Raw genomic sequence first — 27,413 nt, forward strand, 5'->3', positions numbered from 1 at the left:
AGCCTCATTTAATATGTAAAAAATATTATATAAATGATTCCTTGTCTTATTAAGATATTACCAAATACAAAATTTGCAAATTTGTTATGTGATTTTTTTATTAACATTATATCCATTATATATGAATTCTAATATTTTTTAAAAGACATGTCCTTTAAATCATATTTATTTCGAATTCAGTTTTTAAATGCTATAATTTGAAAGTTCAATCAAGTTCTCATTTTCCTTGGTAGCTTTACAAAAATGTTCATTCTCAAAGGGGTTCTTAAGGTTTGGGGAAGCACTACGTAAAAGACGATTTCATCCCTTTTAAATGTTCAATTATTTTTTCACGTATATCCCGAGACATACTATTCTTGTTTTCAGATAAGAAATTATGTAAAGTTTCAAATTCTTGAGTTTGATCATTTTCGATACATAAATTCCAAAATCTTATTTTCTAACCATACTTTCAATTTGATCTGCAACATTAAAGATCATTAACCAGTTGTTCTCAAGTGTCAAATTCAAGTTATTTATTTGTTGGAGCGCTAACGCGGTAAATTTAAAAATGCACTCCAAAATACATATTGGATCTGAGGAAAACGTATCGATTGCCAGATTTCCGATCATCAACTGTAAATATTGACGTCGACGATGACTAATTAAGATAATGTTTATAAACTTAATAAAAAATATATATAAACTATTTTAATGATTATAAATCATTCATTCCTGCATGTCCGCCATTACTGATTTTCTTTCGTTCCCAACCTGTGGTACGCGTACCACAGGTTGGGAACCGCTGCAATAAATAAATGAATAATTTCAACAACTTATGTACGTATTTTATATTAAAATTTTATTGATGTAAATATTTCGAAATACGAAACACGAACTCAAAACTAACAAAAAATAAAAGTCAAATTCTACCAACCTCTATATTCACGAACAATGTTGCATTTCTTGACCAAAACGCAATGCGACACTGAAACGAAATGTAATGGCCATCGCGGGTCAACGGTTCGACTATAATTCCTTTAGACCAATGATGGTAAATCTGGACTAAAGCGACTGGGCTGTCAAGCTATGCTTGAAATCAATTACGCTAATTTAAATGTATTCCAATAAAACCGAATATCTTTTTAATTATTTTTTTTTTACATACATATTTTTACATACATATATACAAATATACCAGGAAGGCTTAACGGGTAAACCCCAAATGCGCCTTCCTGGTCCACATAATTATTACATAGATACATGTAAATTTAAACAATATCTGACATCTATCGTCAGATATTACAAATATCGTATTAATACGATAAATAACGATGAATAACTTTCATGTAAAAATACGAATTTTATATTCGATAAATAACCACAGAGATATCTATGGTGAGCAATATGGCGAAACCTAAGATATAGCAATAACTAAAGGTTCGCAACAGAAAATTGGGAAGGAAACGCCAATTTTACAGGAATCGTTTCAATGAAAATCAGAAAAATTGGCAAATTCTGATAAGAAACGATCAACCTTGACAAATCAAGTTCTGGCCAATTCGAGCGGGAATCGAACTCGTAACATCAAGTACGAGATAATTCAATATTCACCACTAGACCACGCTAATGGTTAATTTTAAAATTAAAATTAATTTATTAAACATTTTCAATAATATAGGTATAATAAAATTCATGTAAAACTTATCCGAATTTTTATATGAATTTTATGGGTCTACCTGACGGGCCGGAATGTGAAATTACCGAAAACGCAAATATCGAAAGGCAAAGATCGAAAATCGAAAGATCTTAAGTCGAAAGATCAAAAAAATTCTGCGCGCGCACATTAATACAGGAGGAAAAGCCTGTTCCTCTTGTTCCTGTTGTATCCTGCTCACGCAAATTAATTGAGTATGTACGTGAGTATGTACCGTTTACTATGCACCCTTTTTTTTTTGATCTTTCGACTTAAGATCTTTCGATTTTTGATCTTTGCCTTCTGATATTTGAGTTTTCCGGCATTTCACATTTCGGCTCGTCACGGAGATCGGAATTTTATGTATGGATAATAATATTCAAGGTAAAAAAAAAGCTAGTTGTATTTCAATGTAACGATAGGTCCTTTGAATTTGAATGCGCATACAAATGTAATACATAACGATCGCTGTCGAGTTGGTCCCGAAGAAAAACACGCACACACAATGGTCTAAGTTTCGGCATTAATTTCCAACTCTCGTACTACATGCAAATGTTGGGTAAACGTTACATGTGCGAATAAACAAACAGCCCACCCCCGGCGCGTGTGTCGTCGTCAAAGGACAAAAGCTCCTTTGGTCACCGACTAAGACAATAGTATAATGATTGCCATCTCGAAGACAATTGGAAATGGATTAAAGGGTTGTCAGAGCGACACACTCGTGACCGAGAAACTCGACTATGGGGTTCACGCGTGCGGAAAATCTATCGTTAAAACCATAGCCGGAACGAGTCTCGGTAAATTTAGACATAATCGTAACTTTTCAGTTTGGCCTTTACCATTTCGATAGTGTGTGTGTGTGTGAAGTTCGATGTTTGGTCGGGGTTCTCTGGCGACATGTCTCCAAAGAGTCGGGTTAAACTTATGTTCATTTGATTTGCTACGTCCGTTGGGAAATTTCCGCGTCGATATCTCGAAAGGGAAAATACCGCCAGACTTTTCATATTTATGGAAGAAAAAAATCAATATTTGATCCGTGGGATTTGTTTGTTTTTAATTCAAAACCGCTCTCGATTGAATACTCAAAGACGCAAAAACATTTTCGTACGTATTTACAATAGTACATATATTAGTATATATACATGAATATAATACGCAAAATGTTTTGTAATGGCCGCGAATACGGCAGACGGCACATACATTACCGACATAATAGATGATACGAAACAGTATACGGTTAACTGAGCATGAATGTGGAGTTTAGATAGCTTTATAGGTTTTTAAGCTCAAAAGTAACGAATAGTCAGAGCGTAGTAGGCGAACGAAACGTTCAACAATAAAGCTACGCGATAACAAGGTGAAATACGAGTTTTTCCTCACAATTTTCCTCCTCCTCTCTCACACCTACGACCGACCTAATAAGTAAATAAATAATAAAAATACGCCGAAGCTCGATAAAAGCTCCTTCTATACACTCACTTGTAATACAGCTTATGAAAGAAATATAGTCGAGCTGAAACCGACGAGGAATATTGAACATTCTCAGCTAACTTTCGGTTTGGACCGAGAATTTTATTGTATCGACGCATTTGATGTACTCGCAATTGTCACGCGATTATAAAATATACATTTTATAGAACAATAACTTTGTATGAATGTCCTACGTACAAAACTCAATTTAAATTCCGTCAAAAATACCTCAGACATTCATTGATTTTATATCAAATCACGTTATGGGACAAACTTTACGACTTATGTTTAGTTTTTTAATTAGAAAGACATTACGAAACATTTATACACTGCAAACTTTAAAACTGTCATATTCTTTACTACTATAAATCAGTTGCGTACGGTGGGTATTGATATTGGGTGTGCAGTGTATGTCTAAAGAGCAAAGAATCAAATTAATGTATAAATAATAATAAAGTTTGGCTTAAAAAATAGCACTTTTTTATTTTTTTCATACACAGCACACCCAACATCAACACCACCATACGTCACTGCTATAAATACGGCGTCATCTTTTTTAATTAAAAAAGGAATACGAGTAAGAACGAGATGTGCGGTAAAAGTAAATGTTAGTGGAAAAAGGAATTTTTATCAAGTTAACATTGGGTTGTAAAGTTTGGTAGAAAGCCACGTATGGATAGCTAGCTGTCATAGTCTCAATCTGACACAAAATTCTAATGTCAATTTAAATAAGTTCGTAAATTATTAAAATCCTTTAACTACATGCTAGAAACAATAGCTTACTAATACTTAATGTTAGCTAGCCCCCCCCCCCCCCCCACCATATGTTGGTAAAATATCAAAAAGTCTTAAAGAGTGTCATCATCATCATCATCTATATAAATCCATTTACCATCTACTGCTGGACGAAGGTCTCTCCAACACATTTCTACTCGTCTCTGTTTTGCGCAACACATTCCCTACCGTATTTTTTTTACCCTTTTGCATTATCTCGGGTACCATTCTAGCACTTATTTTGTCCACCTTTCGTCCATTTTTTTAGCCACGTGGCCCAGATATTGCCATTTCAGTTTCTTCACTCTATCTACTAAATCCTCAACCCTTGTCATACTTCTCACCCAGGTATTCCGTTTCCTGTCTTTCCTCGTTATGCCAAGCACAAAACGTTTCATACTTATTTGAATGAATTGGACTTTGTGTAGCAACTTGGTGTTCAATTTCCAAGTTTCACATCCATACGTCATCACTGGCAAAATACATTGATCGAAGATCTTTTTCTTCAGACAGAGGGGCATTTTTGAATAAAAAACATCATTCCTTCGTCCAAATGCACTTCATCCTAATTTCATACGCCTCTTTATCTCTTCATCTTTACTACCGGACATGTCAATTATTTGACCTAAATATAAATAAGAATTTACTACTTATCATCTAGTGAGATGCTATTAGGCATGCAAAATCTATTGAACATTAGTTTGGTCTTATCTACGTTAATCTTTTATCCTACTTTCCTATTTTCCCCGTCCAGCTGTGTTAGTCTATTAAGTAGGTCATCTAGATCGCAAGCTATGAAAACTATATCGTCTGCCAACCGAAGATGATTCAAAAAGAGACCGTTGAATTTTGCTAAAATGACAAGTGACATTTTTGATTAAAAAACGGCATTCATTCGAATAACGCTTCGAATACTAACATTTCAAAGCTCCAAGTAATACAAAATAAATCCCTAAAAATAATTTATAACCCATTAACCCATATAAATATACAAACTTGAAAAAACTGCATGCCATATATAATATTCCGTTTGTTACAGACATTACTAACAAACTAACGAGTAGATTCGATGATAGAATCACTAATAACCATACTAACACACTTGTGAAGAGTCTCGGTGATTACAACAAACTGTCTATACCCTTCAGGTATTTATTTTTTATTTTTTTATTTAATTTACACCAAGAAGGCCTAACAGGTAAACCCAATGCGCCTTCCTGGTCAAAGACAATTATATAAACATATATGTACACCATCCATATATACACAAATACTTACACGTATACACAAATACACATACATACATACATAAATATAAAAATACACATATATACATACATATACATACATACACACCTACACATATATATATATATATATATATATATATATTCACATATACATACATATATGTACATATATATATAAATATACACATACACATACAATACATACATCCATATACATACAAACATTATACATGCATATACACATAAACACATAAATAAAGATAAATTACTCATATATATAAAAATAAAAAATAGCACACATATATAAATAAAGATAAAACTAACATACATACACATTATCCTAATAAATAAAATTACAAAATGAAAACAACATGTGTAAATATGTATGTAGCTAGAAGTCATTTAAAATATGCTGCCTGACAGAACTGTATGGTGCAGTAAAAACATCAAAGCTCCCAGAAAGCAGGTTAAATAGTCGAATGGCTCTTGAAAGGGGTGAGTCATCAAGCACAGATAAACACAGATTACCTAAACACAATCTGCTTTTGGTCATAGACTTTAGAGAGTCTTTAATTAGTATTATGTATTAGATGTAGATGTATTATGAGCATTTATAAGAATTGTAAATTGGTTTCTGAGCTATTTTTCTTATTATGCTATACATTAGAATAATATAATACCATGATTACTAACCAAATTAAATTAAAATTGTAAAATAGAAAATGTTCAGTAGATCAGTAGCTATTAAAATAGATATAAGATGTATTGTGAACATAATTTCGTAATAATAAAAAGCATTTAAAAACCCATTCGTTCAAATGCACTCCATACGTTTTCATGTTTATTTACACTCTCAAATGCATGACATAAAATTGTGTTCACATCTGATGCTTATATTTTTTTTCATATATAATAATTTTTTGGACGAAATTTTAAATTTTAAGGCAGTTGTCCGAGTACAGTGAATCGTCGCAATTTATTAAGGGTCCGATGTATCGGGGCGATGGCGGTCGAGGTGATGCCGTCGACCGGATATTGGTTTAAATTTGAGGCTGTATAAGCATCTGTGTCACACGCCATAAAGCCTTCCCGTCCTCAATCATTACAAAATGGCGTCGTTGTGTAAGCTGGGCGTCGGTTTTTGCTGACGCCGCGCGCCCCAATATTTTCGCACGACAATAGAGCGTCACGTTAACGCGTACACTTGCGTAAGGATGCGAATATCTCCTACACACCCCCTACCCCCTATCATCCTCCTCCTTTTCCACTATCCCGGACACGCGTCATTGGTGGCGTTAAATTACAAGGGTCGGAGTCGGAAAACCGCCTTTCCGGAAAAGCGTCGGTCTCCGCGGAAAACTCGACGAGAAAACAACCGACGCTCGCCAAAGGGTCGCGACTGGTTTTTAGTCGCATGTGAACTCTGATAAACTCGCCGGTATTTGGAATTTATCATCCAAACGATTTTTGTGAATGGTAAAGTGTTGAAAAATGTTCACGTATAGAACATTACGTATTTGTATTATAAAAATGCACGAAAACACTAAGCTAGTATAACGAAATGCGACACCTTGGCGTATTATATATTACATAATTAGTAAGTTTTTCAGTTTATTTTTTAATTTAAAATAAAAATAGATACTTAGCAATGGATGAAACAACTTCATTTCATACAAAAAAATGTTGCTTTTAATAACAGTTTACATCAAGCAAACGCTCATAATATGAATATCTGACACAAACAGTTACTTTGAACTATCATTTATACGTCAAAAATTATCACAATACGATCATTTTAGCTGTTATACTTAGATCTTGATAAGATATGTAATAAATATTTAATCGAAATGGTTCTAAATAAAATGTTAATGAAAATTGCTTTAGTATCGTGAATGTTGCTTTTAGTAACAGTTTTCACCAAACGAACGCTCATAGTATGAAGAGCTCACACAAAAGAGTGACTTTGAATATATTTATCGTTTATATGTACATACGTCGAAACTGCTCATAATAGAATAATTTTAATTATAAGACTTAGCTCTTGATAAGATATACATATGTATAGTAAATATTTAATTGAAATTATTCTAAATAAAAATTTAAATGAAAATAGCATTGGCATCATGAAGAAATTGCTGCTTTTAGTAACAACTTTCGTCCTATGAACGGTCTTAGTACCTATATAATGACCTCAAACAAAACAGTCACTTTGAATTGCCGTTTATAAGTCAAATCTTGTCATAATAGAATGATTAAATTGAAATATTCAGCTCTTGATAAGTTATATATTAAACATTTAATTTAAATTGTTTTAAATAAAAATTTAAATGAAAACATTTTGTTTTCTAGATAAATCGATTGATTTTAGGTACAAGACATTTGTTAAAATTGATATTTTTATTTTATTTGACATTATCTTGATACCACACAAATTTTCCATTGGATAAATTAAAAGGAAATACAAAATTTTATATGAGACTAATGTTGTACATTAAGCCTCGAAGTGAATTTAGGAATTCAACGAAAACTAATGTATACAAACAAATTAACTATAGTTTGCTTCATATTTGGAAAAATTGAGTGCGATTTATTCGAGTAGAAGTTTTCGCAGCACTACTCCAGTTCGATATGCATAGATACGTACATAGGTTCTACAAGTACGTCGCTAAGAGCGTTCTCGCAGTTTCAACAATTTTTCCTCGCTCGTCGTGAATTTTCCCAGCAAAGTTGACTTCATGAATTCGGTGGAGCGTCCGGGAAAACTTGATTATAAAGACAATTTTAAAATTGCTCCCGAGATATGTTTCCCAGCGTGTCAGCACTCTTTCGGAACCAGTTATACCGAGAAAAAAATAGTTCATTCTTCGAATGCAATTCACACAAGAAAATATATTCATGTTTACTAAATTCGCATCATCTCATCCCGGTGCGTTTCGAAATATTGTATTTTTTAAACAATTGTAAATTTAAATTTTGTATACGGCTCGACCCACTCGCTAAGTAATCTTATTAGCGTGACTCAGGTTTGAGCAGAGCGTGCCAAGTAGAATTAAAAGCATAAAAGCTTTTCTTTTCGAGATTTGATTGACTTTTTCTTTGATAGAATGATATAAGATTCGTTTTCTATTTTTATACGGTTTCAACTTGTAAACTAGTATGATTTCGTAACATTTAATGGGGCTGTGATTTGTAACCTCTCGTTATATACAAATAAAAAATATTACTTTTAAATAACAAAACACTTTTTAAATCATTTTGTGTGAAAAAGGAACAGGTCGAAACAAGTTCGATAACAACGTTGAGGACGTTGGATTCGAGTCTAAGGTTGTCGTGTAAAGTCTCCACAAAAGCCAAGAAGAGACCGAGGTAAAAGCAATTTAATAAAAAGTAGCCATTATTTTTAGATAGTTTATTTTTGTTCCCCTTTGGTCCATTTCCTTTTGAAACTTCGTCAAGTCTCCCCTTTGTCGTTTCCTACATTGCTGTGTCGTTACCATCGTCCTCAACACAAATAAATCTTCATCGTATTGAATACATATACTATACTTATTTTTAAAACATTTAAATAATTCAAATTAATCCAATATTAAATCAAAAACATTCAACAAAGTATCCCGGCACATCTGAAAGTTTTTAAATCGATTAAAAATGATCAATCATCTCAAGCATATAAAATTGCAATAAAGTATGTATTTTCTCTGCAATATAATTTAATTTGACGCAACTTTTCTATTAAAACCTATTTTTCAATAAAAAACAATACATCCTAAATATGACTTATATATTATCGACAACACTTATGTGCTACTTAATTATATTTTAAAACCAAAAAACAATACATAGGCGATGTTGACTACACCACTGAAGTAAAATACCATACTAGATAGATTTCAGTTCGTTCTCAATTATGTTCAAAAGAAAAATATAAGCTTTGTCTTTCAAATCGAAACATTAATAAGTTCTTCGATTCCTCCTTTCACAAATACACTGAATCAAGACTACGTCAAATATTCATTTCCGTCTGTTAAAAAAAATATAACCCGAAGTTCTTCCAATTATTATTCAACGCTGTGTTTTCTTCAGTACATTTTTCAGATACACGTCAATTTTCCAAAAAAAACGAATACAAGATTTGAATGAATTCACTCCGTTAAAACTTTCACGTATCTTTATAATAATATTATTTGCGTAAAATCTCAAGATTATAATGTTACAATATATACAAGTACAACAACGTAACAACGCATATAAGATAATATTAATATTTTTCGAATATCCTCCATGTACTGTTATAAGATATTATTTTCAAATTAAAAACAACACGATCCATATAAATAAACTTTCATTTCCCAGTTTCCTTTAAGAGCACATTTAAAAATACAGCCGACTCATACTTTCATATTCTTCATTTATTTATGACAAAATTTTAACGTACGTAATAATAATATATATAAATAATGGCATAAAATTATAATCAAGAACTAAGATAAAAAATATAAACAAATCTTTCATATGGCATCCTGCTTGCAAATAAGCAAGTAAGATTAGAAAGACAGGATACAAAGGTGTGACCACGTTTTATCGTAATTTAATCAGCCTAGATGGTAATTTAGCCTCCCTTAATTAAATCATGACTTATTTTTAATAGGTTTGAATTAGTTTCACCTTATTAATTGGTCTGAAAAACTTCCTACACTCTTCTGATCACATTGAAACTTTGCCATTTTGCGAGGTTTGGCCACCGATAGAGATTTAAATTGGGTCCGCTTCGGCGATGGTGAAATATAATCGTAATAAACACGTTTAAAAATCCAAAAATTGGTAACGTTGACAACTAACTTTTTGCCACCAGCCTGTAGACTAGCATATACATATGTAAGACTTTCTGCCTCCCCACTCGTTTTGTCAGATTTCAATTGTTTAAACGCCTATAGTTTTACCATTTTCACACTGTATCATATAAAATTTGCATTAAAGACCCTGATCATTATCTGTTATATATTTTTACTCACTATAAGATTATATAATGAATGTCAAAATGTTTATATCATAATGTTGATAATTCGATATGCGTTCTATGGCCAACACGGTAACAATTACTTTTTGACGTACATACATATGTTTGTCTGCTCGAACCAATCGATCTTGGATTTCAACTCTCTGATTTTGGACTGAGAGCGTCTATTTGGAACTGCGATATTTAACGAACTTTATATTATACTATTTTTTATAAACCATTTTTTTATTGAATAGGGGAAATGGAAAGTTTCGATAAATCTACAGTCTAATTTACGAAAAAAATATTAATATACTACATACACATACATACATATAAACAAGACTATCTCGTTTATAATAGGGTTGTTTTTTTAAATGATGCTCAAAGTTTCAAGGAGACTGGCTTTAGGATTTCAAGTGTCGCACATTTATCGCATCGTCTACAAGCAAATTGAAATTCGACTCACCAGCATGCGGCACGTAAAGGTTCAGGTACAAACAATCTTCCGATTGGTTTTTCAGGAATGGAAGAAGCCTTTTGATGTAGTTGTACCTTCCTGCCGACAGGGTCTCCTTCTTCATATCCGGAAGCATTTGTGGACAAACGGGTGAAAAGGACGTCGCCATTTTCAGACCCGACCACTGCATTGCGCTCACTATCGACAAAATAACACATATAGTTTAACAAACGTATAGCATTTTATGTAAGTATTTTATTTTATGAATTCAAAAATAAGACCGTCCTCCTTCCAAAAAAAAAGTAAATAACTTCAATTTCAAACCACAACGAAGAAAAATTCGAAGTGGCTACGGAAAAATTTCTCATACATATGTAGAACCATAGTATATTGTGAATATTTACGGTCAAAAGTGTCGAAACTATTCTCGATGACTCGTCAACGCCAGTTAAGTCGGAAAATATCGTGCTTATGTGAAAATTTTCATCAAGCGTTAAGTTATTTACGATACGACTCGAAATAAACGCCGTTACGTTGCAAAATTTTCTGGCAGATCAATTTCAAAGACATTTTTCAATGTTTTACGTTTTCTCATCACGCAACGTGAATAGTTCTAGATCAGTAATTCTCAAGTTAAAACGCAAAAAGATTTCACATGTATTTTAGGTATGTCAATAAACATATTAGGTAGTTCATTCACCGGCTTATCGTAAAATAAATAATCGGCTCAAAAATGGGTCGACAACTAAACTCAACAATCAAAACTTCTATCGGTATACCCAAAAACGATAAAATACTTCAAACTTTGTACTGATTCTAGATCAGTGGCTCTAACAGTGAGCTAGCTGTCATCAAGTCAATCTGGCAGATGATTCCGATGTAATTTTAAATGATTACGGTTGTGATTAAATTCCTCCAGCATCATTTTAAAGACGTTTGAATTGCTCAGTATGTCGGTTTCAGTATCAAAGCGATTGGAAAAGTGGTTTGAAATCAGCTCTCAAATTTTGACCGGTCAAGAAAGTCACCTAATTAACCAAGTGAAACTAATCAAATAATATATTGTGCCATTATGAGTTATAGACGTGCGCATTCGCTCTATTGTCACGGATATTCCATTGGATCCGTCTTGTTCAAGTGTGTGGAATCTATGGTCGACTTGGGTATCACTTTTGATCCTCAATTCACCTTTCACAACCACATCAAGACAGTCGCTCACGTTTCCTTTGGTCGACTTGGATTTGTCTTGAGATATTCTCTGTGATTCTACAACCCTTTGTCTTCTCGCTGGCTTTTCAACTCGCTTGTGAGAAGTAAGCTAGAGTATAATGCGATTATGTGGAATCCGCATAAAGCAAATTACTCTCTTATGATTGAAAAAGTGCGAAAAGCATTTCTTCGTTTTTTTTATAGGAAACAGTTTGGGTATTACCCATATCTCTACCCTACTCCTTTCCTTTTGGGCATGCTTGGGTATAATTCCCTTGAACTTCTGAGAAACTTCTCATTAATTCGTTTTGTTCTCCAGCTTCTACGTAGTATTACGTCATTCCCGTTGTTGTTGGAACAGTTGGGACTTTATGTCCCTATTAATTATGTGCGTGGTAGACATCATCATTAGCTATATAGTAGACATCATCATAGCTCCTATTCCAAGAGGTATTCGTCTTCTCAATTAAATCGTTGCTGATATGCGATATTTTCCACCTTGGTAGACGTAGATTATCGGATAGTATTTTAACATATTTATCTGGTAAGCTGCGCTCATCATTATTTTCTTAATTTGAATGTGATGTATGAGTGGAATCTTAATCTACTCTCCTCCATTTGGGAATCGTTGTGATCTTTTTTTTCCTTATGTACATTTGTATGTAGAATATTTCTTTTCAATCTATGAATTATCACTATTATTATTGTGATTTTTATTTTTCTGTTATTTTCTTATGTAGGTCATTGTGGCGCATTTGGTTCTTCTTTTAATGCCACAATGGTCCAAACTAATGTTTAAATAAATATTATACTCACTTTTTTCGTTTACTATTTTTTTTATTATATTTATCTGCTTTTCCTTTTATCTTTTTATTTTATGCATGCATTGTATTTTATTTTTGTGTTCTTCTCTTTTTCAAATGTAGGCCATTGTAGCGCATTAGGTTCTTCCTGTAATGCCACAATGGTCCATGACTATAAATGAATAAATGAATATATGTACATAAAGTATATATGTAGTATAATATTGTATTGCAATTTTCATCGAACTGAAATGAAGACACCAGATGAGTTTTGACAGCTATTCAAAAGTGAAAACTACGTAAAGGTTGCAAAAACCATGAATTTCACGGATATATTACATTTAGTGAATTTAAGATGAATAATAATGAATAATGAATTTAAGATAAATAATAATAATTTTATATGAGAAGCGATTAAGCCGCGTATGGATAGCTAAACGTCATCACTTCGATCTGTCTTAAATTTTAATTAAGTTTGTCAATGGTTAAACTCTAATTACTAGATTAATGTTGGGAATAACAATTTACAAAAATGTTAGCTAACCCCCTGTATGTCAGTGAAATATCAAAGCGACCTGTAGAGTGGAAGTGGTACAAAATCGGATCACAATTTTTTGACTGGAATTAATATCACTAAAGTAACAGAAAGAAGCTAATAAAAAATCTTGTAAACAAATAAAAATAGTTTTTTTTTATAGATTGTGGTTTTTCACAAGGTTATATTAGTTAAACTTTTCCATTGATTTGGAAAAACCTTCAGAAACTCTTCAGATCGCTTTGAAACTTTGCCATTTTGCAAGGTTTGGCCCCCGATAGAGATTTCTATTATTTTCTCTTGGTTGAAAGTGAAATATAGTGTTCATAGACATGTTTAAAAATTGGAAAATTTCGGAAAGGGTGACAGCTCTTTGCCAAGAGCCCGTAGCCTTGTTTGTTTGACTATATCTCAATATTTTTTCACACTATATCTTATAATTAAATATTTAAATAGTATTATATATATTAAAAGTATGTACATTAAGAGTATTCTAAAAATATATTATTAAGGCTAATGAGTATGAAACGTATAAGAGTGGGAATTGACTACACTTTTGGATGAAATCATAAGAAGGAATATTTTATATTTAAATTTTAAAGCTATTCCCCCTCCATTAGTATTGACACTGAAGATTTCTATATGTCTGTTGATGCTAATTAGAGGGCTACAGTATAATTTCGTGTTCAATATACATAGATATTCATATTAGATATGGTTTTTGTGCGATAGGGCGGTCTCCCGTTGGATATCTGGTATCCCTGTGCGTATTCCATCTTTGAAATCGTATAAATTATGTAAATATTTACGGCAAACTCTGAGCCGGTCGATCGATCGAAAAGTGTATGAAATTTATTGATTTTTCAGTAATATGTTTGTGTATAAACACTCTTTCGGGTGCGCGTAAGTGTCTATTTCCGTAGTTTGTTTATTTCCACGGTTTGTGCATATAAATTACATTGATTTCTGCGAGGCGTTCGACGATTTCGAGGTTTTTGTCGTTTGTAAATGGCGCGTCAATCAGCCGTGGCGTTTTGACAAGTTTTTTCGGCTATCGTTTCCATATCCAATTTAAATAAAAATCGAAACCGTCTCCCAGTATTCAAATTCGAAACGAATTTTCCTTCCTGCTTTGCGCAATACATTTTTTCGCGCTATTTTCTGATTTGTTTTTTTTTTTTAGTATATTTTTTTTGCACATCAAAGCTTAATTATCGTATTGCGTATAAATCCCGTTTCGGTTCCAATTGCGAAAGTATTCGACAGCCTAAGAATGATGTATTAACCCATTATTTTTCCATGTCCACATTCGTTTTCTCGAGTGTATGATAGTCACTTACAACAATGATATATTGCCACTACACTTCATACATAGTTTCGGTATACAACTATTGGATTATGAGACCAATTCAGAATGATTTATTATAAAAAGATGTATTGTGTTTACATTTTTATTATTTACATATGCAATTTAATGAAATCCACGTAATAGAAAATGATTTATTTCCAATTATGAATTTTCCGAGGCTATTAAGTATTTTTAAAACTTTAGATCAGAAATATGAACGGGGGATGAAAGTCTTTGTCAATATCGTTAGCCTAGTTTCTGAGAAAATAATATTCAACATTTAAACATAGTTCCAATCTTTATAAAGAACATTTCCATTATTAACATATACAGTTTAATGAAATCCATTCTATTAAGGGGGATTTCTTTCTACTGATGAGTTTTCTAAGGTTAAGGCCAATTCTATTCGAAGTTTTAGATGAAAAATAGGCGATCAAAATCAAAATCTTTTGTTTAGTTACTGAGATAAAATTGACAAATATATAAATCCCGGTGTTTAAAATAGTAAGTAAAATTTCACAAGAGAACATCAAGTATATATGTACATATAAGCATCAGTCTCTATTAGGAAATTATAATTATTTAGACATACAATTTAGTGAAATCCATTCCAATGAACATAATTTATTTTCAGGTATGAGTTTCTCCGAAGTCTGTTTGAAAGTTTAGGTCAGAAATAGTAAAAGAAAAACGATGAAAAGTTTCGTCAATGCCGTTAGTCTAGTTTCCGAAATAAAATTAACAAACATATAAATCCCAGCGTTTATAAAGTTAATTAAAATTTCACTGGAAAACATCAGTAATTCCAAAGCCTTAAATTTTTATACTAGATAGAAATGAATAGATTTTAGTTGCATTTAAAATGAAAATGACAGCGATTGGATTAATGACGTACAGTTACTTTAAATATGCACATGTTAAATATAATATAATTAGTAAAGAACGATATTTCTTATATGAAATTTGTCTGAGGTGGGATTTATAATTAAAGCTATTTTTAGAATGGGGGAGACTTATTTAGATCATTGCTTTAAAAAATTATATTTTTATTTCAGAGATACAAAAATACGCTATTATAATGTACGGTTTTTTTGTGTCCTCAATTTTATAAGTCTGGATTTTTCATACTCGATTATTACTTTACCAGTTTAATATTTACCAGTTTAATATTTAATTAAATATTTAATATTTAAAGGGTCGAAAGGTAGACTAGTCAACAATTCAAAGTGTGTCCACCACTATTTTGAGAACCGTTAATATAATACAACCCACTCATGTGCAAGATGACTCTATTACAGCGTTGCCCAACTAGGGGTAGGCGAAATTATATAACAGAAATGCAGAAAAACATTAAACTTTAGAAATAAATTATTATAATACTGATTCCTTATATAGTATTTTAAAAGATAAACATTTTTATGATTATATTATTCGAAGAGCACTTAAAATCTAATTAAAAGTTGGAACAATGAACTTGAGATACGCGTAGAACTATTTATAGTATTTAACGTAGACTTTTCTGTACTCGTTGAATCAGATGTTATGAATGAATGAATTCTTATAAAGAACTTCACTGAAGTCCTTGAATCAGAACTAAAAATTAGGGTTGGGACGATGCTTTTGGCTCAAAAAATGGTTCATTATTGTCAATTACTATTTTCAACCATGCTTTTTTGCTTTGTAGTGGTCTATTGTTATATGAGGAGAAGCCAGCCAACGGCGAAGACTAGTTATGACTAATATCTGGTATTCCTGTCTTATTGCAAATACTTTTATAGCTTTGTCATTCCCACGCAATACTGTGCGAAGAGTTTTTAGAGTATGGGAGCTTGAAAGATAATTGAAATACATAACAATGTATTTATTCATTTATTTATTCATTTATAGTTTTGGACCATTGTGGCATTACAGGAAGAATCTAATGCGCCACAATGGACTAAATTTGGAAAAGATAAGAACACAAAAATAAAATACAATACAATGCATTAAATAAAAAGATAAAAGCAAAAGCAGATAAACATGACAAAAAAGTAAAAATAGTAAACGAAAAAAAAGACCAAAGAAAAATAATACATAAAAATGAAGATTTAGGTGAAAAAAATCAAATAAAAGAATAAATAAAATCCTCAAATCCTATTCTTAGTTTCACTTTGAATATAAAGTGAGTATAATATTTATTTAAACATTAGTTTGGACCATTGTGGCATTGCAGGAAGAACCAAATGCACCACAATGGCCTCCATAAGAAAATAAGAGAGAAAAATAAAAATTATAATTATAATAGTAATAATTCATAGATTAAAAAAACACATAAAAGGTAAAAGCAGAAAAATACTATAAAACAAAAGAAAAATACTAGATAAAAATGTATATAACGAAAAAAAAGATCACAGCGAGTCCCAAATGGAAGAGAGTAGATTAAGATTCCATCACATTCAAATTATGAAAATAATGATGAGAGCGGCTTATTTGATTATTGAGATTGTTCTAATAAAATTGGCATTTCAAATTTGTTGATTTTTGCAAGTCTATAAATAATTGCGGTTAATATTTGTATACACACTTTGTATAAGCATTTTAGGGCTTATTTAATTACGAAAATTTTAAATTTGAAGGGTTTAGTTTTTAGAAATAGACTGGTAAAGGGTTCAAAGATCAAAAAGGTTGAAAGCTACTTCTACATAGTACATACCTGGAGGCATTAGCCGCAAACTTCCAACTGGGGGTGCGGCATAAGGGAGTCCCAAAAATACCTCTACAGCTCCCAAATCGCCGTTGACCCTAGGCTCCAAAATGAGGCCCATCACAGGCCCTTGCTTCAGTTTATACTGTCTGGTGAACCTCTTGTCCATATCCGCATCCCTCGGATCCGAAGGAAACGACTCGTCGTGCAACTGGGCGATGGCCGTCGACACAAGGCAAATGCCCAACAGTGCCAAAAGGTCCGAAGCGCCTCTGGTCGGGAATGTGAATCGAGTCATTGTAGATGCCGATCGAAATGCTTGACATGTATTCCGAAATAACACTACGTTAATACTATTATATTGTTATTGTTTGAAATGCATTGCAATCGGTCGTCTACGTCACTGTGCTGCTTCATATTGTGGTGTTTTCAAATCAAATCATCGTGCCGCTACATTTTATATACCATTTGGTATTATACGTGACCGTTGACGGATGATGATATTCCTATATTAAAGAAAAAAATGCTATTTTTATACTCAATTATTTTGATCATCAATATACCCAATATTTAATCGCCATAGTTCTTTATCAACTCAAAATAAAATAAAATGATATCGCGTGCTCATATTACCATTATTAACCTATGCTTCACATGTATCGAATAACGCCTCGAATACTAAACTTTCCAAGCTCCAAATAATACAAAATAAATCCCTAAAAATAATTTATAATACACCCATATATACTAACTTGAAAAAACTGCATACCATAAATAATATTCCGTTTGTTACAGACATTACTAACAAACTAACCAGTAGATTCTATGGCTGAATCACTAATAACCATACTAACACACTTGTGAAGAGTCTTGGTGATTACAACAAAATGTCTATACCCTAAACACAATCTGCTTTAGATCGTTTGCTTCAGATCGTCTGCTTTAGATTGTCGATCGTCTTTAATTAATATTATGTATTATGAGCATTTATAAGAATTTTAAATAGGTTTTTAAGCTCTTTTTCCTATTATGCTATACATTAACATTAGAATAGTATAATACTATGATTACTAACAAAATTAAATTAAAATTGTAAACCAGAAAATGATCAGTAGATCAGTAGCTATTAAAATATATATAAGATGTATTGTGAACATAATTTATTAATAATAAAAAGCATATAAAAATCAAAAAAAAAATGTAGGTAAAACTCCATAGTTTTGAGTAATACTACCGGTTTTGGACAAAATATCGTGTAATGAAATTTATTCGTATAAAAGTTTCATCCATTTAGCAGTTTTGAATCTAATGCATATGTACATACATACATACATACATATGATATTTGTAGATACAGTAGTTTTAAATTGTTGAAAATTTTACAGACAATTTTAAATAACAAAATAAAAACAAAAGTAATTAATATTAATCAAACGAAAAGTACATACATAAATAGTTTACCAATTAGACGTGTTAGTTTGAGTTTTAGTAGTTCGTTTTTCGGCTTAAATCTGAGGATATTTGATTCGTTTGAAAGTATTGGTTTTTAACAAAGTTCAAAGCGTGTAATTTAAACTTATCAGACATGTTGATAAAGTGGTTAAAAATAGATCTAATTAAAATCAGCGCTTGAAAAACAAAGCGTAATTTTCACTTTGAAATAAAATTTCAATTGTTTTTTCCGTATGAAAATAATTTTGAATTGTCGTTTTTTAAATATGTACATCATTAATGTAATAAGTGCGTGTGTTAAAAATAGTGTGATTGAGAAAATATGACGCAGATTGATTTATCATTCATTAAATTGCTTGCAGACTCGGAAAAGATGAGAGGCTTCGATTTGAGAAGACGATTTGCCACATTAAATAAGATAAGCACATCAATTAAATTTATATTAAAATTCTATTGTCGAATTTTTATAAGCTTACGATTGAATCTACATAATTGTACATATATTATATATAGGTATACAACTCCAATAAGTAAATGTTTCGACCGTTTTTTTTACTTTATTTATGTACGTAGTAACAATATATGAAGTTTTTTTTTATTATTTAAGCCATAATATATTATATATTGGATAAAAACTTTCATAAATATAATCACTTTTTAAACGATTGTCAAACATCTTTTAAGGACCTTCTGTTTTTGATACTATAGCTACTTATGTTTATTGTACACAATATCACAAATTTACATTACTTTAATAATTCCATTAAATAATATAAGGCTTAAGACTATATTTTGAATAAATTTTATACAATTATATTTCAAATCACGATTTAAAATATTTCTTATGTTCAGATTTGAATAATTATAACATCTTTTTCGTATCAAAGTTATCTTATTCAATTTCCAAAACGACTATTATAAAATAAGCTCATTACTACAACATATATACTAATTTAACGTAGAAATTAGGTGATTGGTACTCGTCGACCACTGGTTTACTATCGGTAATCATATGATCTCGCATATGATATCGGTAATCATATGATCTCGCAAAAAAGGTCTTGACGTATGAACAAACTGTATACAACAGCCAATCAGGTCTCGCGATCCATCGACCAATGATCTCTCTCTCTGTGAAGTACCCGATGGGTATAAATATTAGGCGGTTTTGGTCCGTGCCTCATTCGGAGCTGACAGGCCGACGGATTAAGAACATTTAGCCTATTCTAAAAATGTGTACCATTTTGCCCTGCAAAATAGCCCTATTTCTAGACAAATTAGGTATTTATCACGACATAATATGCAAATGATCATCTCTAAAACATTTCGCCCTGCAAATCATTGGTCAATGGATCGCGAGATCTGATTGGCTGTTGTATACAGTTTCTTCATACGTCGAGGTCTTTCTAGGGTGAATGCGAGATCAGATGATTACCGATAGTAAACCAGTGATCGACGAGCACTAATCACTGAATTTCTACGTTACATTAGTATATATGTAGATACTAATGTAACGTACATTATTATATATGTAGATTAGTATATGTAGATTAGTAATATACATTAGTATATATGTAGAATAAGGTATGAGCTTATTTCATAAAAGTAGTTTTGGAAATTGAATTAGACAGAGTGAAAGATGCAGCAGTAGTGGTAGAAGTATTGTTCTTAATCCGTCGGCCTGTCAGCTCCGAATGAGGTACGGACCAAAACCGCCTAATATTTATACCCATCGGTTACTCTTTACAGAGGGAGGTATTTTAGAGATGTTAATTTGACATTAAATGTCGTTTTGATACAAATTCAACATTACCTAATATAAAATTAAACGTTATATCCAAGGCTTGGAAACCCAATCGCCTTTTCTTTGAACAAAATTGAACCTTTTTCGCACGTATACATTGACCGGTACAAAAAGGACCACTTTTTGTCATCACGTTATAGAGTGATATAATAACGCACGTTGAGCCCAACAAACAGGCCCGCACGGATTTACATATAATAAGCAGGCAACAGGGGGAAATAGGCGATTCCCGTCTTCCCAAAAAAGTACCAAAAAAAAAAAAAAAAAAAAGAAAAAATGTCATCGCTCCCGATCCTACCGTCCTGCCGCCAAACGCGAGCTTATTCGAGACGTTTTATTAATAGAAGACGAAGAAGAAGACCCGGCGTCCGCATCTTCTTCTCATTATAATATCAAAAGAATGTCGACTCGCACACATATTATAGACACAGACTCACTCGTGACGGTTTCCTCGGATCGACCCATTAGGAATGCGCATATCTGACGAGGTGAAGTTGCGAAAAAACCGCTCATCAAAGCGCGACGCATTAATTATGCGCTCGACTTGTGCATTTCAAATAAAGAAAGCAAACCACCTATGACCCGGGTCGTGTATTATATTATATATGCAAGTAGTGTGGGTTAGCTCGGCAAATAGCCAGGGGCGTTCTCAATTCTCAAAACTGTTGGATTATGGATTATCCCGTACGAGCTGGGGGCTTCCGTTCTACGCTATTGAGCTGCTAATGTATGTACAGTGTCATCAAACGTACAGTACCGATAGACTATCGGCGATGACGTGCGCTGACTTTGTGGTTTAACTTTCATTGTTTGGGCGTGTATTAATAGTCTAGTATTGCAAGCCTCGAAGAACAATATGTCGTCGGCATACAACGAACATCGATTGACTGTGTATTTGAGATATTAATGACACTGACTGTAATTTTTCAAAATCAAGTGCGTGGAAGATTTTTATGGCATCTACTGTATGTATAGAGTATCGAAAGATGAGGTATTTTAATCGTGAGAAAATATGCTTTTCTGTCATGTTATGGACAGGAAAGCTTACTTATATTGTAATAATATTATATATTACAGTTAAATAAGAAATAAAAATAAATAAATTATTTTACGTCTAATGATAAAACACATTGCGTGAATTCCTGGTTCTCGTAAGTCTTACGACTACAATCGTGTTTTTAAGTCGACCAAAAGTGCTACCCCTCTTTATAGGTTTCCTTTTTTAATTATTCTCTGTTTTTTATTTATTTTCTAAGCCACCAAACAGATTGAGTTGATTAATTTTAATGGTTTTTTTTTATATTATTTTTCAACCGGAAGCATTTTTTTTAATCTTGAATTTTAATTAAGTTTTTTCATGTTTTTCTCTGAAACCGTTCAGTGCTAATGTTTCATATCTATAATTAGCTTTAGCATAATAAATTTGGAGGAAGTCCATCAAACCGAAGTGGGATTTTATTTTTATTATTTATTTCATTTAAGGTGTGGCGGGGTTAGTCTTGCTCTTTTAAAAAAATATATAAAAATCTTTATTTGTTAGAATTTATTTATAATAATTATTATTATTAATATAATAATAATAATAAATAATTATTATTATTAATATAATAATAATAATAAATAATTATAATTATAATAATAATAATAAATAATTGTAATTAAAATAAATAATAATAAAGTCAACTTCTAATACTATAATTTATTTTAATTTTGTATAAATACATACATATTTGGTCAATGAAACGCAATAAAACTTACGTATGTCAAATTATGGTACAATCGCTAAAAATCTGACCACTTAATTAAAATATTGAATTTTATTTTATTTACTAATCATTTATTATAATAGACAGCCAATAATTATAAAATCTAACAAAAATTGTTTAAACCAACTGACCGATAAATTTCAAGTCATTCTAGGCCGGCATCCCGACAAAGTCGCGCAGAAGAAAAGTAAATTCAGAACAAAGTACATATGTATGTATGTATAATATTTCATATCCGAAAAAAATTAAAACATTCGTATTAAAACGTTGAAGTCTCGGGAGCGCAACATTTACAAAAAATATTTTTGCAAGATCCAAATTGGGTTTTACACTTTTTACAAAATTATAAATTTATTTATTACATTCGGGACCATCAAAAACTGATTGGTCTAAAATTGAAAATATTAATACGATTTGATATTTTAAATATTTGAAATAGTCACCAATAACCTTCAAAGGTGGAATTAGCTTCACTCTGTATATTTAATGACATTCCTGCCCGTCAAAAATTTTTATCAGATTTTGAACCACTCCCAATCTTTAGATCACTTTGATATTTTACCTAAATACGGGAGGTATATCGTACATTGAAGAAACTTAATTTCTATAACATGAATCTAGATAGATTAATTATTAACGACTTCATTAAAAATCACATCGAAATCAGCTTGAAATCACATCGACAGCTTGATATCCAAAGGCGACTTTCTACCGCCCCTTCACAACTCACATAAACAAAGATAAAAATTATATTTTTCACTTTTATTTATTTAATATTGTGGCTATATTTTGCGCGACATTATCGGCGTGGCATTGTCGTGTGCGGATGTTTCGGATCACCACTTAGGTCATAGACTATACTAAGTATAGATCATACCTATATATAAATAGTATACACAGTACTTTATAAGATTTTATTATTTAATAATATTTACATATAATATGACCGTAATAAGTAAATGTATCTACAAAATGGCAAATCCAATTCAACGTATAAATTGTTAAAATAAATATAATTAATTTTATTGAGTCTATCTAAGAGAACATTTGCGGTTAACGTTCCTTAGCTTGAAATCACTTCCGTTGTTTTTGAGGATGTCGGTTTCGGACGAATCGTAAAAGACATCTGTTTGCCAAATTCACTAAATATATATTTTTCAATACTCGGAAAACATGCGTCTCGTATTATTTTCAGCTAAGATAGAACGAAAAAAATACATTTTACTTGTCGGTTCCGTTTCAAAGATAGTAATTTTGAAAGGTATGCAGTATTTCCATTGTTGTCTGCCTCCTGTCAACGCGTCCTTTGATATACATACATATGTATGTTCATATGTACATACAAACTGATCCATGTATTCTCTCACTTCTGTAATATATACATATGTTACAACGTACATAACCTATAAAAACCGATCGAATTTTGAAACTCCAAAACCCTTTCCAAACCATAAATATGTTAAAATATCAACGGTCAAAACATTTATCTTTATATAAATATGTTTGCTTGACTGCTTTTTATATGTTTTTTATTTATTTTTTATTTAATTGAACATCTACAATCGCCTTTACATATCGCTTCAAATCGATGAATAACAGATACAATACAATCAATATACAAACATATGCATTTATTCAATGCGAATTCATTCAAACATCTAAAGCGACGCATTTTAAAACTCAAATTGGTGAACCCCAAGATGCTGAATAACTAGACATTCAGCAACTAAGTATTGACATTAGCTAGAGAGATGGGAAAAGAGATGCCAATTTTACAGGAACTGAAAATTGGCAAACTCTGATAAGAAGCGATCGACCTGGAGTCTCAACCCAATGTCTGGCCAGCAAAGGGACTCTAGTGGGACTCGAACCCGGGACCACTCGAAAGCATAGTATGTTTATATGCAAATCTTTCAAAAATTTCAACTTGGGTCACCAAATTTGATATAGTCGGAGTCGCCCTCTTTGAACATAGTTCCGAGTCGAAAGGCTTCATACAAAAATGCCCGGGAAACGCCAGGAAAGTGTGTTTTTTTTTTCAATTTGGAGTCGCCAAATTCGGCTTATTATCTTGCGGTGTCTTAGCAAAGACTTTGGATGGGTTTTGGAAAGGGTCGGAGTCTTATGAAGGTTCGATCGTTGACAGGGCTTTTTGTTGGGCGATTGTCGAAAACGATATAATATAATAAATAAGGTTTACACGCCAGGGGCAATAAATTATCGCGTCCAAACAATGGATATGCGTATTCGAACAATGTTTTTAACATTTACGAAAATGAAAAACGGCCTAGGAAATTATTTCGCGTTTGAAGATGACAGCTGAAGTAAACATTGTAGTATCGGCCGGTGAAAATAAACATTTCCACTAGGAATGCTGACTGAAATGTGTTTCCATAGTATGTGTAGATTGAAAAAATTGAAACCGTACGAAAAATATGGATTCGTATCCATTTATGCGTCACCACCAAATAATTTTAAGAATAAAAACGTATTTTCGCCCGTATTAAATTTCAAAATTCGTTGAATAATATGAAAAAATGCATGAAAAATTTATAGGGTTTTTCTTTTTGCGAACAAAAACGGTTTTACTTTCGCCGAACTGACATTTTCCAAGCGGGATAAGGTTTTGTGTAAAATTTCATTTAACGGCAACAGGTATTACGTATTTTTTTTTTGCATTCATAGAATTATTGGAGCATTTTGTAGACCACGAGTTTCCGTTTAAAATTGCTTTGAAATGTCGTCACATTCTAATCTGTTTTGCAAATCATCATCACTATCTTCACGTTGAATGAAATCATCGTTCGAAATAATTCATTTCAAGTATGATATTACACACTATCATTATAAAAAAAACTGCTGAAAATATTTGTATTGTTGTAATTCATATAAGTCTTTAGAAAACAAATCACAGCACCCAGCTAACGGTAAATAAATCAATTGTAATGTTTAAAATTCCCGAATTACAAAAATGAGACAAAACAACTTTTTAGTTTGAAAAAAATTATTAAATTTTGAATTATAACACAATAGAGCTTTGCATGCCTAAAGGCGTCGTCACAAAACCACGCGGGACAAAATCGCGCAACCAAAATAGCGCGGCAACAAAACCGCGCAACGTATATACATACACAAATATAAACAAGAAAATAAATAAAAGAATATTAACAATAAGTGTAATATATATAAGAAAAAAACCGATAAGAACACAGTAATGATAAAATGATAATCGTTTTTTGTTATTTTGAAAGTGTGTTTTTGAAAATATTTACCCTTTATTGTAACTTGAATAACAAGAATAGACAAATTAAATATAAATATACGTCCATAATATAAAATAATATCAAAGGATCACCACAAATTCAAAAGTATACTTTCAAAATAAATAAACGATTCTTATTTTGTCACTACTGTGTTATATTAGATTTTTCGTATACATTACACCTAGTTTTAATAATTATATTACTTGTTTTTGTAATTGTTGTTTAGCATACATATATTTGTTTGGACATGTATGCGTTGCGCGATTTTGTCCTGCGCGGTTTTGTCAAGACACCATGCATAAGAATGAACCAACCTTCAATACAATATTTAATTAAATAATATTAACTGACTATTTAAATACACGCCAATTATGTATGCATCGAGGCCTTTTAATGAAAAATAGACATTATTATTTTTGTATATTTAACTAAGTGAGACGAATTTTGTAAAATTTAGTATGAATGGCCGTGAGATTTTTGTTTAAAAATAGCAAAGGATCAGCACAAATTCAAAAGTACACTGAGTACACTTTCAAAATAAATTCAAAATAAAACAATTCTTATTTTGTTATTACTGTGTTTTCTCGAATTTTTTGTATACATTAGTCCCGTTTTTAATATTCATATCACTTGTTTTTGTAATTATTGTTTTGCTTATATTTATTAAGACCTGCACATTAGACCTATTTTTTATATTTATACTACTCGTTTTTGTAATTATTGTTTGGCTTATATTTGTTAAGACATGTATGCGTTCCACGATTTTGTCAAGACTAATTATAATGAACCAAGTTTCAATACAATATTTAATTAAATAATATTAACTGACCGTTTAAATACCGGCTAATTATATATGCATCAAGGCCTTTTAATGAAAAACAGACATTATTATTTTTGTATATTTATCAAAGTGAGACGAATTTTGAATTAAAATTCAATATGAAGGGCCGTGAGCTTTTATAAAACGAATCCTCACAAGTGCCGGATTCGAATCTTTTCGTTTAAAAATAGCATTTTTTTCATACGAAATAACATGTTTTCGTTTCGTATTTTCGTATGAAAATAGAACGTAAACGTTTATATTAATTTTTTTAATATGTAAAAGAAATACATGTGTTTTATATTACGTACATACACTGCATAAATGTTTTTGGCGTATTTCAAGCACTTTGAACACTCACTGTAATTCCGACGGAAATTTCACTGGTTTTTTTTTTTTAAATTATATATTATTAAATTGAATTTTCCGCGGAAAATCACTCGAGACGAGACGGTATGTATCGAGGGGACAAGAACGTCAACAGAAATGCAACCAAAAGTGTAGAAGCCCGGCACTGCGCGGTTCCGAAGTAAAATTAGAGACGCTCGGCTCGGTCTCACGAGAGGACTAAACTTTGGCTTCAAAACAAATATATGAACTAGATCCGAAGAATACGTGTATACGAACACATCGAAACGCACACACGTGGAAGCAACGGCCGCAAATAGATCTGTCACTTGTGTTCCATCGCCAGGTGTGTCTAAGCCGAGAATCTACTGGGTTCTTACTCACAGAACTGCTGGAATGCCATCGGAAGTGGCTAACATTGATTTCCTCTTACGTTTCTTTTGTCAAATATCTTCGTCTGCTTAAAGCAGTATTTTTACTTCTACATATGTACGTAGTAACAATAGATGAAGTTTTGTGGACATGCAAAAATTCGAACTCGAGATTTTGACTGATTCGAACTCTGAATCGATCGTTGATCACGTTTTCATGATGTAGAATAAAATAAAGTAATGGCGGAGGATACATTTAATTATATTGATGACCAAAATGAGCAATAAGGCAAAGTATGAAAACGATCGGATAAGAGGCAAATTTTTTCCTGAATTGTAATCGTAAGTGAAGTATAAATTATATATCTTAAGAGGGCTGTACACCC

The 27,413-nt window shown here is 31.7% G+C and overlaps 1 protein-coding gene across 1 annotated transcript in view; it reads right to left on the bottom strand.

The window, feature by feature from the left end:
* LOC143917932 (uncharacterized) overlaps positions 1 to 26,877 on the bottom strand; it is an 86,297-nt gene extending 59,420 nt beyond the window's left edge. The window contains exons 1-3 of the mRNA XM_077439569.1: positions 26,620 to 26,877; positions 17,213 to 17,709; positions 10,635 to 10,823 (exon numbers count right to left, since the gene is read on the bottom strand). Of these exons, the coding sequence (XP_077295695.1) occupies positions 10,635 to 10,823; positions 17,213 to 17,501 (478 nt within the window). The 5' untranslated portion in view covers positions 17,502 to 17,709; positions 26,620 to 26,877. The remainder of the gene's footprint in view (positions 1 to 10,634; positions 10,824 to 17,212; positions 17,710 to 26,619) is intronic.
* Positions 26,878 to 27,413: the final 536 nt, after the last annotated feature.

Source organism: Arctopsyche grandis, chromosome 1, assembly GCF_051622035.1.
Source record: "Arctopsyche grandis isolate Sample6627 chromosome 1, ASM5162203v2, whole genome shotgun sequence".
NCBI lineage: Eukaryota > Metazoa > Arthropoda > Insecta > Trichoptera > Hydropsychidae > Arctopsyche > Arctopsyche grandis.